Source organism: Chrysochloris asiatica, unplaced genomic scaffold (genome assembly GCF_000296735.1).
Source record: "Chrysochloris asiatica unplaced genomic scaffold, ChrAsi1.0 scaffold00245, whole genome shotgun sequence".
Lineage (NCBI taxonomy): Eukaryota > Metazoa > Chordata > Mammalia > Afrosoricida > Chrysochloridae > Chrysochloris > Chrysochloris asiatica.
The window spans coordinates 1,212,126-1,227,119 of record NW_006408763.1 but is presented as its reverse complement, the minus strand read 5'-3'; the positions used below and the strand labels follow the sequence as shown (position 1 = coordinate 1,227,119).

Genomic DNA, 14,994 nt, shown 5'->3' with positions numbered 1-14,994 from the left:
GCCTCACGGAGACCTGTAGAGTGCCCACCAACATCCCAAACCAAGTCCACTGTCGTGGAGTTCATTCTGACTCACAGAGACCCTATAGAACACAGTAGAACTTTCCACAGAATTTCTGAGGATGTGGATTAATGCACTGTGCTGCAAAGTCATTTGCACCGCAAAGTTGGCAGTTCAAGCTCACCAGCTGCTCCTCAGAAACCCTATGCAGGGTTGGTATGGGTCACAACCAACTTGACGGCACTTAATAACAACAACAAAATCATTAAGGAAAACCTCATCTTTTTCCCCAGGAGCGTCTTGTGGGTTAGAACTGCTGACCTCTCTGTTAGCAGGCCAATGTCTAATCCACCATGATATTGACAGTGTGGAAAACAACAAAAGCCTAAGGGCTGTACTGGCCAGCCAGTGGCCCTGTATCCCTGGACAGGTGGTTAGGTGGAGAAAACTGTATTGGTAAGAAGATATTCTGGAGAGGAGCTGGTGTGGTGGGAGAATATTCAAGAGCTAGGGGTGGGGTGGGGGGCGTGGTGTGGCAGGCTAGAGCCTCAAGAAATAGCTTTAACAGCACCAGATGCCAAATGGTCACTGAGCCATCTTTTGGGGAGGGAAGGGGGGCTACAAGTCCCCATGCAGTGAAAACATTGGTTTTGTTGATGGAGTGTGCAAATCTGAGGCCTAAGTGGAATTGCTGGGGACCATGGAGTTACGCAGAGGTTGTCCCCAGAGACGACCCCCTTGTCACACCCATCTTGGCTCCAGTCACAGAATGGGCACCAAATTCAGGACATGCAGTTTGAAGGACCCTTGTTGACACCTGTCTGGACTTCCTGCCCTGCTTCTGTGGTGTGCTGAGCTCTGTGCCAGGCTTGAGGGACCATGAGAGAGAGCCCACCCCACCCTGAATCCAGGGGTCAAGGGGTCTAGCAGGCAAGAGAAAGGCCTTCAGGTCCAAAGTTACAGGAGCACAGTGTGGTGAGGGATGGGTACAGTGATACTAGGGGAAGGGGGTGGCTCCCAGGGCTCTGCAGAAGGAAAGGCTGGACTTTGGTGGCAGAAGAAAGCAGGGAGGAAGGGCCTTCGAGGAGGCAGTGCTTTGCAGACAACTGATAGCTGGTGTGGACAGGCCCTGCCTCAGGCAGAAGAGACCCTGGTGGGGGTGGGGCATGCTGTCCAGGCGATTGCTCTGGTGTGGGCTCTCTCACGTTCTGAGGTGCCTTCTGGCCCAGACTGTCCCTCAGGGACAGAGGACAGGGAGGGGTGTGGCATGGGGCCAATGGCTTGGGCTTCCAGCCCTGCTCTGGAGGCTGCTGCCTAAAAATATGTTGGGATGCCAGGGTCCCTTGTCTCCAGGAAGTGAGGAAGAGTGTTGAGTGTCAGGGGTCAGCCTCAAAGGTCGAGGAGTAAAAGCAGGAGAATGGAGGGGGCAGGGGGCAGGGGAGGAGGAAGGGAGAAGGAGGAGAAGACTGTCATGGCTGAAGACGTCCAACAAACTTGTTTATTTTCTTCTCTCTGGCCTTCAGTCTCTTAGGCCCCTGGGTCTGGGTGAGGGGCAGCAGATCTCTTTGGACCTTCAGATCTTCCCAGGCCCCTCACCACCTGATCACCACTCTACTTCCCATGTGCTCCTGTGAATCCCTGTTAATGGAAAGGAGGAGACAAGACCTCTATGGGTGAAGAAGAAAGGGAGTAGGTTTCAAAGACCCCTTTGGAGGGAGGGAGAGAAGAGCCTGGTGCATCAGACTTCATTTCTAGTTCTCCCATTCTGCAGACTCAGGAACGGGATCCCAGTGGTTTAGGGTCTCAGGTGACACAACTGGTGAAGCGTGGAGCCACCAGAGCCCGGGTCTGGACACCCAGGGTGCCGCTCTCTGTATGTGGTTTCAGCTCAATCACCTACTTCGCCTTTGCAAGAGGGGGCAAGGGGGGTGGATAGTCTGTGGGGAATTGTCAGTCTGCAGTTATGCTATGACTTTTGGGTGTGGGTGGGAGATGCTGGGTAGGCTGACCCCCACCTCTCCACAAGCCATCATAGATTACATGACACCTGCTTTGGCCCACCTACCAGGCTTTTAGATACAGAGGTCATTGGGTTAGTTGAGGATGGCGTTGCACCCTAGTAGTGAGGAACAGCTGGCTTGAGCAGTGTTGAGGTGTAAATGTGGTGGGGCCGAGCCGCTCATTCTGACTGGTACATATTGGGGTGTTGTGGACACAGTGCTTCTTGTCCTGATCTCTGGCCTGGGTGGGGCCTCACCCTCTTCACCCCATGCTCTAGCTAGGCTCTGTAACTTACTCTGTGCACAAGGCCTGGCTGGGATGCAGCCTCCTTTGAAGTCCTCACTCAGAAGAGCCTCAGACAGCCCTAGAGGTCACAGTGCACCTGGCTGCCTTTGAGCCTCAGTGTAGGACGTTGGAGGACATCCTTGCATCTCTGAATACCCACTGCTGTTGATCTGCATCCCCTGAGCATGGTCAGTCTGGGCAGAGTTCCAGTGCAGTTAGCTTCTTGAGGGCAGGTCTGAATCCAAGAGGGGGCTTGGTGGGAGGAGACATTCTCACGAGAGACTACCCTGCAGGACCACCAGCCCCACTTTGTTCTCTTTTTTTTGATTCCTCCTTTTCTCTCTCTTTCTCTTTTTTGTTTCATCACATCTGTTGACGATTCTCAAGCAGAGCTCTGCTGGAAAAAAACAAATCCCACTTCTTTGATACCAAATGTGTTGATTAATCCATATCTTACTAATTCTGATCCACTTCTGTCCTGATGCCAACTGCACCTGCAACACTTCCTTCTCTGACCGGAACCACCCAGAGTGAGGTCAGATTAAAGGGCACATTCCCCCATACTGGCGCATCTGCCCAAGACTTCAGATACCAGCCACAAGCTTGGAGTCCCCATGACATTCTCACTTCTGACCTGCTGACTTCCCCTACTCTTCTGGGTTTGATAATTTGGTAGAATGACTCACAGAACTCATGGAAAATGCTATACTTGTACGGATGACTACAGTTTTATTATAGCACAAAAGACACAAATGAAGAGACACATAGGACAAAGTCCGGCGGAGCTCTCAACACAAACTTCTATGTCCTAACTATGGATGCTGTACGCTTCCATGTGCATCAATGTATCAATGCCTATGTCCAACCAGGAAACCTCTGGCCATGGCTTTTTAATGGGGCCTCATTACATAGTCATAACAGATTGAATCAGCATTTTTTTCCCCGGTGATTGGGCTGGTAATCACTCTGTAGTCTTTCTGGCCTGGCCAGCTTCATTAAGAGTACCTCACCCCATAGATGGAGTCCTGGTGTGGCGCTAAGGGTTAATGCACCAGACTGCAAAGCTGTTTGAACTGCAAAGTTGGCGGTTCAAGCTCTCCAGCTGCTCCTCGGAAACCCTATACAAGGTTGTTATGGGTTGGAATCGATGTGAGGGCACTTAACAACAACAATACCCCATAGACAGTTAAATTAGGTGTGGTCTGGAGGCCTCATCAAAGTCATTGCAATCCCAGGTTTTAGAGATCATCTCTCAGGAAACAAAGACAAAGGCCAAATTCTTAGAGTGAAATTAATTCAACAGACTCAACAGACTCAAATCCTCTGTCCTACCTTACCAGCTGCCTTTTCATTCCCCTAACACACACACACACACACACACACACACACACACACACACACGCACATGCACACGCGCGCGCGCACACACACACACACACACCCTTCCCTCTCAACAGCTCTGGTGGTGGGCAGTTCAGAGCCTCTAGAAGCCCCCAAGTCTCTTACCTTTCTCCTCCCCATGATGGGGGTGAGGGTTTGGACCTGGAGGGTGGAGAGTGGTGCTTAGAGACAGTCTTGTCACCTGGACTCTGGGCATGGGACCTGAGGCATGGGAAAGTTTCAGAGTCTCTTCCTTCCAGAGAAGTGGGGGGTCTACTAACAAACAGGCTCTCCTGCCCCAAGCCAAGCATGCACTTCCAGACTTCCCTCCCTCCAGGCCACTCCCTCCCCTGCCCTCCTCTGCTCCCCCACAGCTGGAATGCCCATCATCTCTTTGGCCTGGTGGCTCTGCTGTGGATGTCCTGGATGTCCGGGAAGATCTGGGGATGTGAGGCCAAGGGCCCAGAGAACAGAGCAGAAGGACAGCTGTGATAACACAGGCATCAAGACTGGGGGCTACTCAGGTTTCTGGGGGGCTTCCCCAAGCTCCAGAGAACTGGATAGAAGTCTTGGCCTATTAGGACCTCCAAGCCCCCAGACGCACAAGACCAGTCCTTGCAGTTAGTCTGCATAAAAGCTCCCCAATTTCCTAAATACTGGCAGTGGGATTTACCCAATAAGTTGCAATGCCACCTTACCCTGTCTCAGGCCTGGAATAATCCCAAGGCAGATGGCCGCTTGTCACAAGGGAGTCCATCCAGCATCTGTTGCTGACCAGATGGGGACCCTTGGACATGCTACTTTTCTTCTCCAAGCCTGTTTTCTTGTCTTTAAAATAGAAATAGTAGTATGTACCTCCAGAGATGAAATGGAATATGTCTGTAGAGGACCAGATGTGTAGAACATCTGTTTCCGAATCCTGCTTTCTCACCCATAAGTGTTCTCTGAGGAAGCAGTTTTCAGGGATAGCCCACTTCTAGACCTGTCAACTAAATGACTCCACTTCTTTGACCCTTGTGTTCTCCCAGCTAAAGGAGCCGTCTCCTGCTTCCCTCCCATGGTGTGGTCCACACAGTACTGTGTTTGCTGTCAAGGCCAGGCCGGATGGAGAGGGGAGACAGGTCTAGGGAGTTTCTACAACACAACTGTGTGGAGAGCCTGTGGGTGTGGTTTAGAAAGGCTGCCCTGGCAGGGTCTTTGTCTGGAGAAGCCCTGGGCTAGGCTGAGGGAAGTGGCTGGGATGGGACTGGGACTGATGGGGGCTTGGAGCTGCCTTCAAGATGCCCCTCCCTGGGCTGCTGCACCAGCCTAGGCTGCCACCGCTTCTCTTTGTTATTCACCAGTAATTACCCTAAATGCTACTCTGTTGTCATGACAACATATTACCCATCCTTAGGTAAAAGCCCTGTTTGCAGGGGAGTTTGGTTGTCTCCAGCTTCCCAGCTCCATCACTGTCCCCCACAGCACCCTTGGGACTCCCCAGCTGCAACCCCCTTCTCTTTCCTCTCCCATTTGGTCTTTTAGAGTGGTCATTCCTGTTTTCTACATTTCCAGAAAATCTCCTTTGTTTTTTGTTTTCTCAGCCTCACTAGTGTCTATGGGTCTCTTTCACTTCCCCCTGGATCCCCCCACCCAAATCTCTCCTTCCTTCTCCCTTTTATCTCCCTCTGCCACTCCTTCCCTCCTCCCCAATCCCAGATCCTGACCTTCTTCTCCATTGGGTTCTCTAGGTCTCTGTCTCTCCCTCCTTCCCCCTCACCTGTGGGCACAGTGGGACAGCATGAAGGTGAGTGGGGACATGCAGCTCAGGATGGGGGATGTGTCTGGGTCTGCTCTACAGTGGTCTCAAGAAGTGCTGGGGGGGCTCTCTGACCTGGGGTGACAGGAGCTGTCTTTACCCCCATGTCCTGACTTCAGCCTGTTCCTCTCTGGGGCTACAGCTCAGCACCATCCTAAGGGCCCTACGAGCAGCCTTGAAACAGCGTGAGGAGGTCAGTAGCATCATTTCATTCTACAGGGCAAGAGATTAAGGATCAGAGGGGGCAAGCAACTTGTTCATGGCTACCTACCTGGTCATTAGAGGAGGCAGGATTTGAAACTCTACTCCAATGTTCTTACCTCTGATGCCTTAATAATAACAATAATTGATTGAGTGCTTCCAGGCTTTAATGCATTTAATGACATGTAGAACTCATTTAACCTTCACAGTGAGTGTATGGTGTTGGGACTTTTAGGGTGTCCCAATGTGAGACAATGTGGGAACTATGGCATAGGGAGGTTTCAGTACCTTTTTCAACATTATACCTTAGACAGGGTTGAATCTGGATTTGAACCTAGGTCTTTATGCCTCCAGAGTCTGGGTTCTTAGCCCTGTGTGACCCCTTTCTTCTGCGGGGAGGGAGCCACAGTATAGTGGGGACTACATCTGAGCAACAAGGACATGGACTTCACAACCACTCAAGAGTCCTTCTTTCTTCTCCCTATCCTCTGAAAGGACTCTTGGTGTGGCATTGTAGGATCAGCACTGGACTATGAACCACAGGTCAGCAGTTCAAACCCACCAGCTGCTCCTCGGAAACCCTACACAGGGTCGCTATGAGCTGGGTCTGACCCCATGGCATTTTAACACTAAAAACAATCCTCTGTAAAGCCTTCTCTGATTCTAGTCAGAGGTGTTCTGGGGAGTTAGAGGGAAGAAGCCATGTGGCAAAAGGGAGCTCAGGGCCCTTTTCTGAGTGCTGAGTTCCATACAAGTGTGGCAGTGAGTTCCAGGCCACCAGGAGGGGCCTACACAGATCCTATAGTGCCTCGTGGGGCTCTGGGGGTAGCACAATACCCCAGGACCATCCTATGGGGTGCCTGTCACTAGACTTGGGGAACAGGAGGGCTGACTGTGGCCTGGAAGCTTGAATTGAGTTGCAGGCCTGTGGGCCCTGCCCCTGGGCACACTCCCCTGGCTCTGGGTCAGCCAGGAACATCCACAGCCCTTCTTGCCCCCTTGCTCCAGTCCCTAGAGAGCAACTCAGGCCTTGGAACACATTGTCCCGGAGTGCGGCTGTCAGGATGATGGAGAGGCGGGTTATTTTTAACAGCTGAGACTCATCGACAGAAGCCTCTTCCAGGCTAGGGGAGAGACATCGAGGGAGGGAGGGCATCAGGCTCCAGGATCCTCAACCTTCTTCTTGCCCTCTCTTCTCCCTCAATCAATGGCCTTAGCTGGCTTTTTGGAGGCTCTTGGCGTTGACAGGGTCCTAGAGCTGAGTGTAGCTCTCACCCTCCTGTCAATCCCACATGGGAGGGCCTGATGGTGAAGGGGACCTCAAAAGTGAGCCCCCGTGGCTCTAGAACTGCAGATGTGGGTACTAAGCAGGACTCATGGGTTGACATCTTATTCCTTTCTGTCTTTCTACTGCTCCCTCTGAGGCAAGCGGCTCACTTTCCGAGTTCCCCAGGCCTTTCTCAACTTGAGCTAGAACCCACTAGATCCTGGGTGACTGAGTGTGGTCCCCACTGACCCCCAACTTCTTTGGACACATTACAGCTCACAAGTACTGGGTCCCACACCTCCTTTATTGTGTCCTATAAGGAGCCAGGCTCTGTGCTGAGCAGCTGACTTACTGTCGCCATTGTGGTACTTCATCCCCATGGCCCCTTCACCCTGATGAGGATGGCTGGGAAACTCTGGATTCCAAATGCTTCCGCTCACCCTCCTGTATCCCTGTGTGAGAATGTCCTCTCACAAGACACACCATCACCTCTCAGCAGAGCACCAGTATGAGGAGAGCAGCTCCATGCTGGGAGCAATCCCTGGACTGGACAGCTAGGGACTTGGCTTCTGCCCTGCTCTGCTGCCGTGTGCTGTGAGATGAGGCCTTCCCATCTCAGGGCCTGGTCTCAGAGAGTGGAGGAGGAAGTGCTCCCCAAGACCCCTTCTTGTCTAAGGCTCAGACTGAGTCCACTCCTGGGGTTCAGCCCTGACCAGCCAGGTCTAGGGTGCAGGGATAGATGGGTGCTGGCTGGATACACCAGTTTTAGCATATCTCCACTGTCTGTGCTTCTCACAGGCCCCTGCCCACCCTGCACTCAGAGGGACCTGGGTAAAAGATCTTTCAGATCAGGCAGGGAGGTGCATGGCTTCAGACCTCTTGTTTACATACACGGTAGAGTAGTGGTTACGAATCGGGCTGCGAGCCGTAAGGTCAGCAGTTCGAAACTACCAGCTGTTCCGCGGGAGAAAGATGAGGCATTCTGCTTCCGTTAAGATTTACAGCCTTGGAAACCCTGTACAGGGTCGCTATGAGTTGGGACCGACTCCACAGCACACAACCACAACAACATACATAGGGTAATGTGCTGGATCCCAAGGTCACTTTGGACCACAAGGTCGGCGGTTCATATCCACCAGCTGCTCCTCAGAAACCTTAGAGAGGGTTGCTATGGGTCAGAACTGACTTAACCAGCACTTAACAACAACACCAGTGTATGGAGTCCATTACATGGATGCTAACTGAAAGGTTGGAGGTTCAAGTTCACTCCGAGATGTCTTTGAATGTAAACTTACTGCCCCATAGGGTTCCTATCTCATCTTGTGAGGTGCTATTTTGAATTTGATTCCATATAGATTTAAAAAGGGCATATTGCTCCAGGACGACCTTTTTTTTTTTTACTAGTTAAGCAAAATTTTTTGTATCCTTTTGATACCCTGTTTCGTGAAGTGCCTGTTTGAGTCTGTTGCCCATTAAAAATTTTGGCTTGTCTTTTTCTATTTGAATGATAGCTTTTGGGGTTTTTTTGTGTGTGTGTTTTTCTTTTAAAATGTATTCTGGGTATGAGTCTTTCTTCAGAAATGAATTCTTGGTTCCTGAAGAAACAAAGCTTGTTCTTTCGTAAGGCCCTTGCACTTTCTGTTCCCCTTGCCTGGAATGCTCTTCCCATCAGTTCCACATGGCTCCTTTTTATCATTAAGATCTTCTGGAATTGTTTTCCCTCTAAGGAGGGCTTCCCCTATCATTCAGTTCCTCCAGACCCTATTTATTCTCCGCATAGTACGTGTAGTATTTGAATTCATAAACTCTATGAGAGCAGTCTTCCATTCTAGTTGCTGGGCATAAGGGGTCTGCACCTAATAGGCATTCAAAATGCTGTTCCCTAATCTGAAACACGGAGTCCTGGTGTGGTGCTGGGGTTTAAGGCGCTGGATTGCAAAGTCAGTTGAAACTGCAAGATCAGCAGTTCAAGCTCACCAGCTGCACCTTGGAAACCCTATGCAGGGTCACTATGGGTTGGAATCGACTAGATGGCACTTAACAACAACAACAACCTGAAATGCTGAGAGCGCAGTGACTTTTTAGGGTAAACGCTGGACTGTGAACCACAAGTTCAATGATACAAGCCCACCAGATGCTCCACAGAAGAAAGATGAGACTTTCTGCTCCTGCAAAGATTTACAGCCTCGGAAACCCGATACAGGGTCGCTATGAATCAGAACCAACTCAACGGCACTTAACACTAACAACAACAGCCTGGAATACTCATCCTCACTTGTTTCACTGATTTAAATGCTCCCATCTCTTCTCAGATCCCATCAAAATGCCAGCTTCTCCCCACAGCCTTCCCTGCCCTTCTTGGTTGGCACTAATGTTTGCTTCTCTCCTCTCATGTGAAGGTTGGACAAGTCTGCCTCCTACATTTGCTTGGCAACTGTCTTAGGACAGGGACCTCTCTCTGCATCCCACCCCCAATAACTCACATAAGGTGGGCCCTTGTCCTGCACAGACTCTGGTCTTGACATTGGCCTGAGTACAGAGGACGAAGGCAAATCTGGGTAAGAGGCTGACCAGAACTTGGTGACCATTGGATAGGATTTCTGCCAAAAGACAAAGTAAAAGATGATCTCATGGCTTTTAGCCTCAGCATTTGGGGATGCTCATCATTCTCAGGTCAGAGATGAGGAAGGTAAGTAGGGCACCTGGTGTAGACACCAAGACAATGAGTTCCGTTTGCTACAAGTTGACTTTAAGATACACAATGTTCGACATGGTATCCTCACAACAATGCTTCAAGATAGACTATATTAGCTCATTTATGCATGTGGAAACTGAAGCTCAGAGAGATGAAGTGACTTGACCAAGGGCACACAGTTCATAAATTAGAGAGTCAAAATACTCATCCAGGTCTCTGACTCCAAAGGCTTGCCGCCTGTCCCCCCAACCCTCCCATGCTGCCCCCTAGCATGTGGCTTGGCAGAGAGATAGGTTGGGATAGCCCAAATATGGACAAAGTGGCTCTTGACAGGCAGTGAAGCCACAGCATTGGATGCCCACATCCCTTTGGAAGCTTTTAGAATATCAGTGATTTTCATTTAGGCATAGGTTTAAGGATGCTAGCAGGTGAGTAAAGGCCCTAAACTAAGATGGTGGTCTCTTCACCTGGGACCTCCCTTTAGCCCCTATACACACCTCTGTCCTGTTCTCTTCTCAAGGCCCTCCCTACCACCACCGCAGACCCGATTTGCAGGCCTCTTTTGGCAGTCTTTCAGCTGCCAGCTTTCCCTGCTTCCCTTTGGGACCCTCTCTCTGGCTACTTCTGCCCAGAGAAGTCAGGTGACTGTTTCCCATCAATCCTAGGATGCCAGTGAGGGTGTGTGTGTGAGAAAGAGTAAGACAGAGAGAGAGCAATTGAGAAAGAGATTATGAGAGGACAGAAGATTGAGAGATAGAGAGATGCTGAGAAAGAGAAAGTGAGAAAGAAGTTGAGAGAGATGGAGGTGAAGAGAGTCCAGATTGAAAGAGAAAGAATGTCTTCAACTCCATGAGAGTCAGTGTACTGGTTTACACCCGCTTTCCCTTTCCTTTGGCCCCTGGGGTGGAGTATGAAGGCCTCTTATCAGCTGGGTTCCCCATCTCCAGACCTGAGGAGTAGTCTATCCCTAGACTGTGCTGTACCTACCAAGGCACCAAACCTAGCACATAGTACCCAGAGAGCCCGAGCTCTCCTCTCCAGAGTGTGGGAGGTAAGGCCAGTGTCAGATTGTCAGATTACCCAATAAGAAAGAAAGCATGGGTTTACTGGTGCTTACTTACTATAATTTATAGTGAGCATGTCATATTTTCCACCACATCAAAGATGAGAACCATGTGAACTGTTCATTTCAGATTAGTAAGTACCTGTAAGCCTGTGCTTACCTTGCTTATTGGGTAGTCTGCCTCAGGGTATGGCACGTGTCCTGGGTACCACTTAAACGCAGGAGGTGGGGGGAGGTGACACAAATAAGCAGTCTCAATTCACCATTCCCATTTCCACCACCAGCTGGAAGAGATCATTCAGCAAGTTAAAGCTAATTGCTATGGGCATGGGCGCTATTTTCTGTAGCCACACCTCTGAGTGGGAGGGAAAGACAGAGGGCTGAGGACAGCAAGGTAGAGCAGAAGCAGGAGGTAGTAATTCATGTGAGACACAATTGTGAGTTCATGTTTGGGCAGCCTCTATCTGGCCTGGGAGAGATCATAGTACCCACAGGTGCTTAGTGAAGATGAGGTGAGTTAACAAAGTCAAGCCTGAGAACAGTCCTGCCCAATGGCCAGCACTAGGGGGCAGCCTGGAAGGGGCTGTGGAGGGGATGGAGGAGGGAGTGTTGTCACCAGGCAGGGAAAGGAGGTGGTCCATAACACTGGGGGAAATGCTTGTCTTTCTCCTAACCAGTGAAAGGCCTAGGCCTGGGCCAGCTCACTCCCCCCGCCCCTTTGGTTTCTTCCCACCACCCTGTTTGTCCACCATACTGGTGCCAAGCTTCTTTTTTGAAGAAGCTCTGGGTTGTGGGCTCCAAGCCCCTGAACATGGTTTTCCTAAGCTCCCCAGCCTCCCAGCCTCAGGAATGGTCGCACCAATGCCAACCTCCTGTCATCCTCTGCAAGGCCCTGCATGAATGAGGCTGCTGGGAGGTGGTTTTCCTGCAGGGCATACTCAGTCCTGGTTAATGACTCTTCACTGGGCATGAGTGATGTACCCTGCGCCTGGAATGAACAAAATGTGGTTATTGGTCCCTCTGTCCCTGCCGGTTCCCAGACACAAGCGATAGAATTACAGCCACATGTCATCCTTGTCTCTGCCTCTGAGAGCCAGGGCAGTCTTCCCCTCAACTGCCCTCTGGGGTGGGGCTGGATGGCCTGTCCAGTGAGCCTACGAAGTGTGACTGAGACTTGGTGGCCAGACATTCGTGATGGGCTAGGACAGAGGGGAATGAGCACTGGGAATGAGTCCCGAGACTCAGCTCTCACCAGGTCCACCCTGAGTCACCTGGGTCCCTGGGCTGCTCACATGGCCTCCTGACCTGGTTTCCCCACCCCTATGCCTCCCCCACTTCAACCTTATCTCTCTGGAACCCAGACTTGCCCACAGCTCTTCCCAGCATAAAGCCTGTCAGTGGATCATTACTGCTCTCAGGACAAAGTCCAGACACCTTGGGCTGGTGCTGGGACCTTCACATCCTGGTTACCGGTCTTCCGGGCTCATTCCCTATTGTTCCTGCCCCCTCCATCTGAGCCACCCTATTATGTGTCGTGCCCTTGAGGTGCCCAGCTCCTCCAGGAAGTGGGAGGTGGCAGTACATGGTTAAGGACATGGACCCAGGGTTGATTGCTCAAGTTGAGCCAACCATTGCCCACTACATCCTTGGTCTTCTTCCTGAGCACCCATTAGACCACACTTTAAGCAACCTTGATTAAGGGATGAGTTGCGTCAATGGAAAAGGGGCAGAGGAGACCCATACTATTGCCACCTGGCCAATAAAAGTCTCCCATGTGCCACCCTCTACTCAGGTTCCTCTTCTATGGTAACCTGGGTCCTTGAGTTGGAAGAGAGCCGCTCAACACACAGTACTGTGATCTGAGCAAGAAACCAACTTGTGCCAAGACACAGAGAGTTGTTGTTGTTGTTAAGTACCGTGGAGTCGGTTCTGACTCATAGTGACCCTACATAGGGTTTCAGAGACTATAAGTCTTTACGGGAGCAGACCACCTCATCATTCTCCCACAGACCCACTGGTAGTTTCGAACTGACGACTTTGAGGTTAGCAGCCCTATACGTAACCACTACGGGCTTTTTAGTTAGAGCAGTTAGTCTGTCCTGACTTAGAAACATGAATACCTCTGGGCAAGTCATATAAGACTTGGTTTTCTCATCTGTGAAGTGATACAGTAATACCTACTTCAAAGAATTAAGGTCAAGATGGACTGAGGTGATGTAGGTACCTTGCACTTAGTAAACCCTCCATAAATGAAGCTATTTTACATTGCCAGTAGGTTTTTGCATGCTGCTCCCCCTTTCTTCCCAATCATCTCCATGCTGGGCCTCCTTCCAGGGCCACTGATCTAGGAGGCCTATGCTGAGCCATAGGGGTCCTCATGCCTGGGCTCTGCTGCCCAAGGACACACTCTGCTGAAGAACTTTCCTCACTGCACCTATTGGGGACCGCAATCACTGAGATGTTGAGGCCCTGTGTCATGGATGAAAATCCAACATGGTGGCTCCACTCAGAATTGCTAGCCAGGGACCCTGAGGGCCAAAGGAAGTGACCTCCTGACATCCCAGGTTCACAGGCTTTTACGAACTCACTGCTAGGCTACCTATGTATAATATTCTTTGGTCTTATTCTTCATTCTATGCTTCTAACTCCAATAATTGTAGCTTCTGAGAAAATGGTTTCTTATGTGCCTCTCTTAATGTCTCCACTGTGTTGGCAGTGCGTAGAGTCCTAGGAACAAATCTCTCTGAGGAACAAACTCTGGCCACCTGGCTAGCATGGCAAAACTGTTCTTTATCAAGTTATTCAGTTATGTTTGATATTAACTTAATACATGAGCCCTTGATACCCATGAACAAATATTAAAACCAAAAACCTCTTCTAAAGCCGAGGCTGTAAAAGTTCCAAAGGAAGGTTTGCTGGGATTAAGCAAAGAGGCTCTGGAGACAATCTGCCCAGGGAATTCACTCAAAGTAGATTGGCAAATTCCGGAGTATTGTTCAAGGAACCTCCTCAAATCGCCCCCAGGTGTAAACCATTAACCCAGGGGTCCTCCTTCCTCCTGCAAGCCTAAGCCAGGTAGCTGAAACAGCTTGACGCTCTTCAGACCTTTTGAAATCCTTTTCACCTTTAAGATTAAGTGCTATAGGTATGTTAATTAGCCTTGAGAAACCTCGAGTCTCTGCCTTAGGATTTGAACCTAAAAAGTAATTTATAACAATTTGCTTGAATTTCTGGAAAATTAAGGATGTTAGATTATTAAGACAATTTGCGATGTATGTTTTAGAATTTGTTCCTGTAAATCATTGTGTCCTGTTTTGAATGATTAATCACATTTCACTTCTGTACCCTGTCTTAATAATCCCCTTCTTCCTTTGTGTAAAATCCCTCCCTGAAATAAAAGAAGGGCGCAGGTTGAACCCTGTGTGCATTACTGCCTGCAGGGGCCATGATGCCTGTAATCCAGGGTCTGCCCGCCAGTCTTCCATCCACTCTAGTTTCGGGGTGTCTCTTTGTCTCTCTTGTTGCGTCTTTGTGTGCATTCTTTATCTATGTCTTTCGCCACCAGATCTCCCTACTTCGTGAACCAAACTTCCCTGTCGAGGCCAGACCCCGACACACTCTGTCTCTCCCTGGGTACCAGCAGCAGCTATACAGAGCTCAGCACAAAGCAGGGTCCACATGCAGCAATTCCCTTTGTAAAATGAAGCTTGTCTTTTCCGTCTCTCAGACAAGGGTTGGCTTTGGATGGAACTGAGGCTCTGAATGTGGAACTGACTTGAAAAACAGAATACTCCTCAAGACTCTTAGGGGTAGGTTCCTTGACTCCAAGTTTACCCTCTATACTCCTGCCTTTGCCTTGGCCTCATTCCTAGGGGCCCTGGACACTTGATGTGCCTCTGAGTCCTTAGCTCTCTCTGTCTCTAAGGTCCCATAACAGTAGCTGCCGAGACAACCAGAACCACACAGAGCTCAAGTGAGAACTGGCCCCGGACCAGTGTCCTGTCTTCTTCTCCAGTCCTGCTGTCCCAAACTCTACTAGTTTCTGGCCTGATGTGGCTGAGGATGCCTGAGTCTGGCGAACAAAAGTCAAAGACAGAGGTCCTCTCGGGACACAATCAGATCAGGGGCTCCTACTGACAACAGCCTGTTGGGCTCCACTGCCCTCCTTCCCTCCTTCATTTTTCCTTCCTTCCTTCCCTCTATATGCAGGGGATGATGGAAGGAATACACAGAGTCATTGTACCAAAAGGAAATGGTTAATGTTCAACCATTTCAAGAGATACCATATGAACAAGAGCCAATGA

The 14,994-nt window shown here is 50.2% G+C and overlaps 1 protein-coding gene across 1 annotated transcript in view; it reads left to right on the top strand.

Annotated features, from left to right (window-relative positions):
• The first annotated feature begins 5,446 nt into the window (after positions 1–5,446).
• GPAT2 (glycerol-3-phosphate acyltransferase 2, mitochondrial) overlaps positions 5,447–14,994 on the top strand; it is a 129,156-nt gene continuing 119,608 nt past the window's right edge. Inside the window, exons 1-2 of the mRNA XM_006873550.1 lie at positions 5,447–5,452; positions 5,607–5,657. Of these exons, the coding sequence (XP_006873612.1) occupies positions 5,447–5,452; positions 5,607–5,657 (57 nt within the window). The remainder of the gene's footprint in view (positions 5,453–5,606; positions 5,658–14,994) is intronic.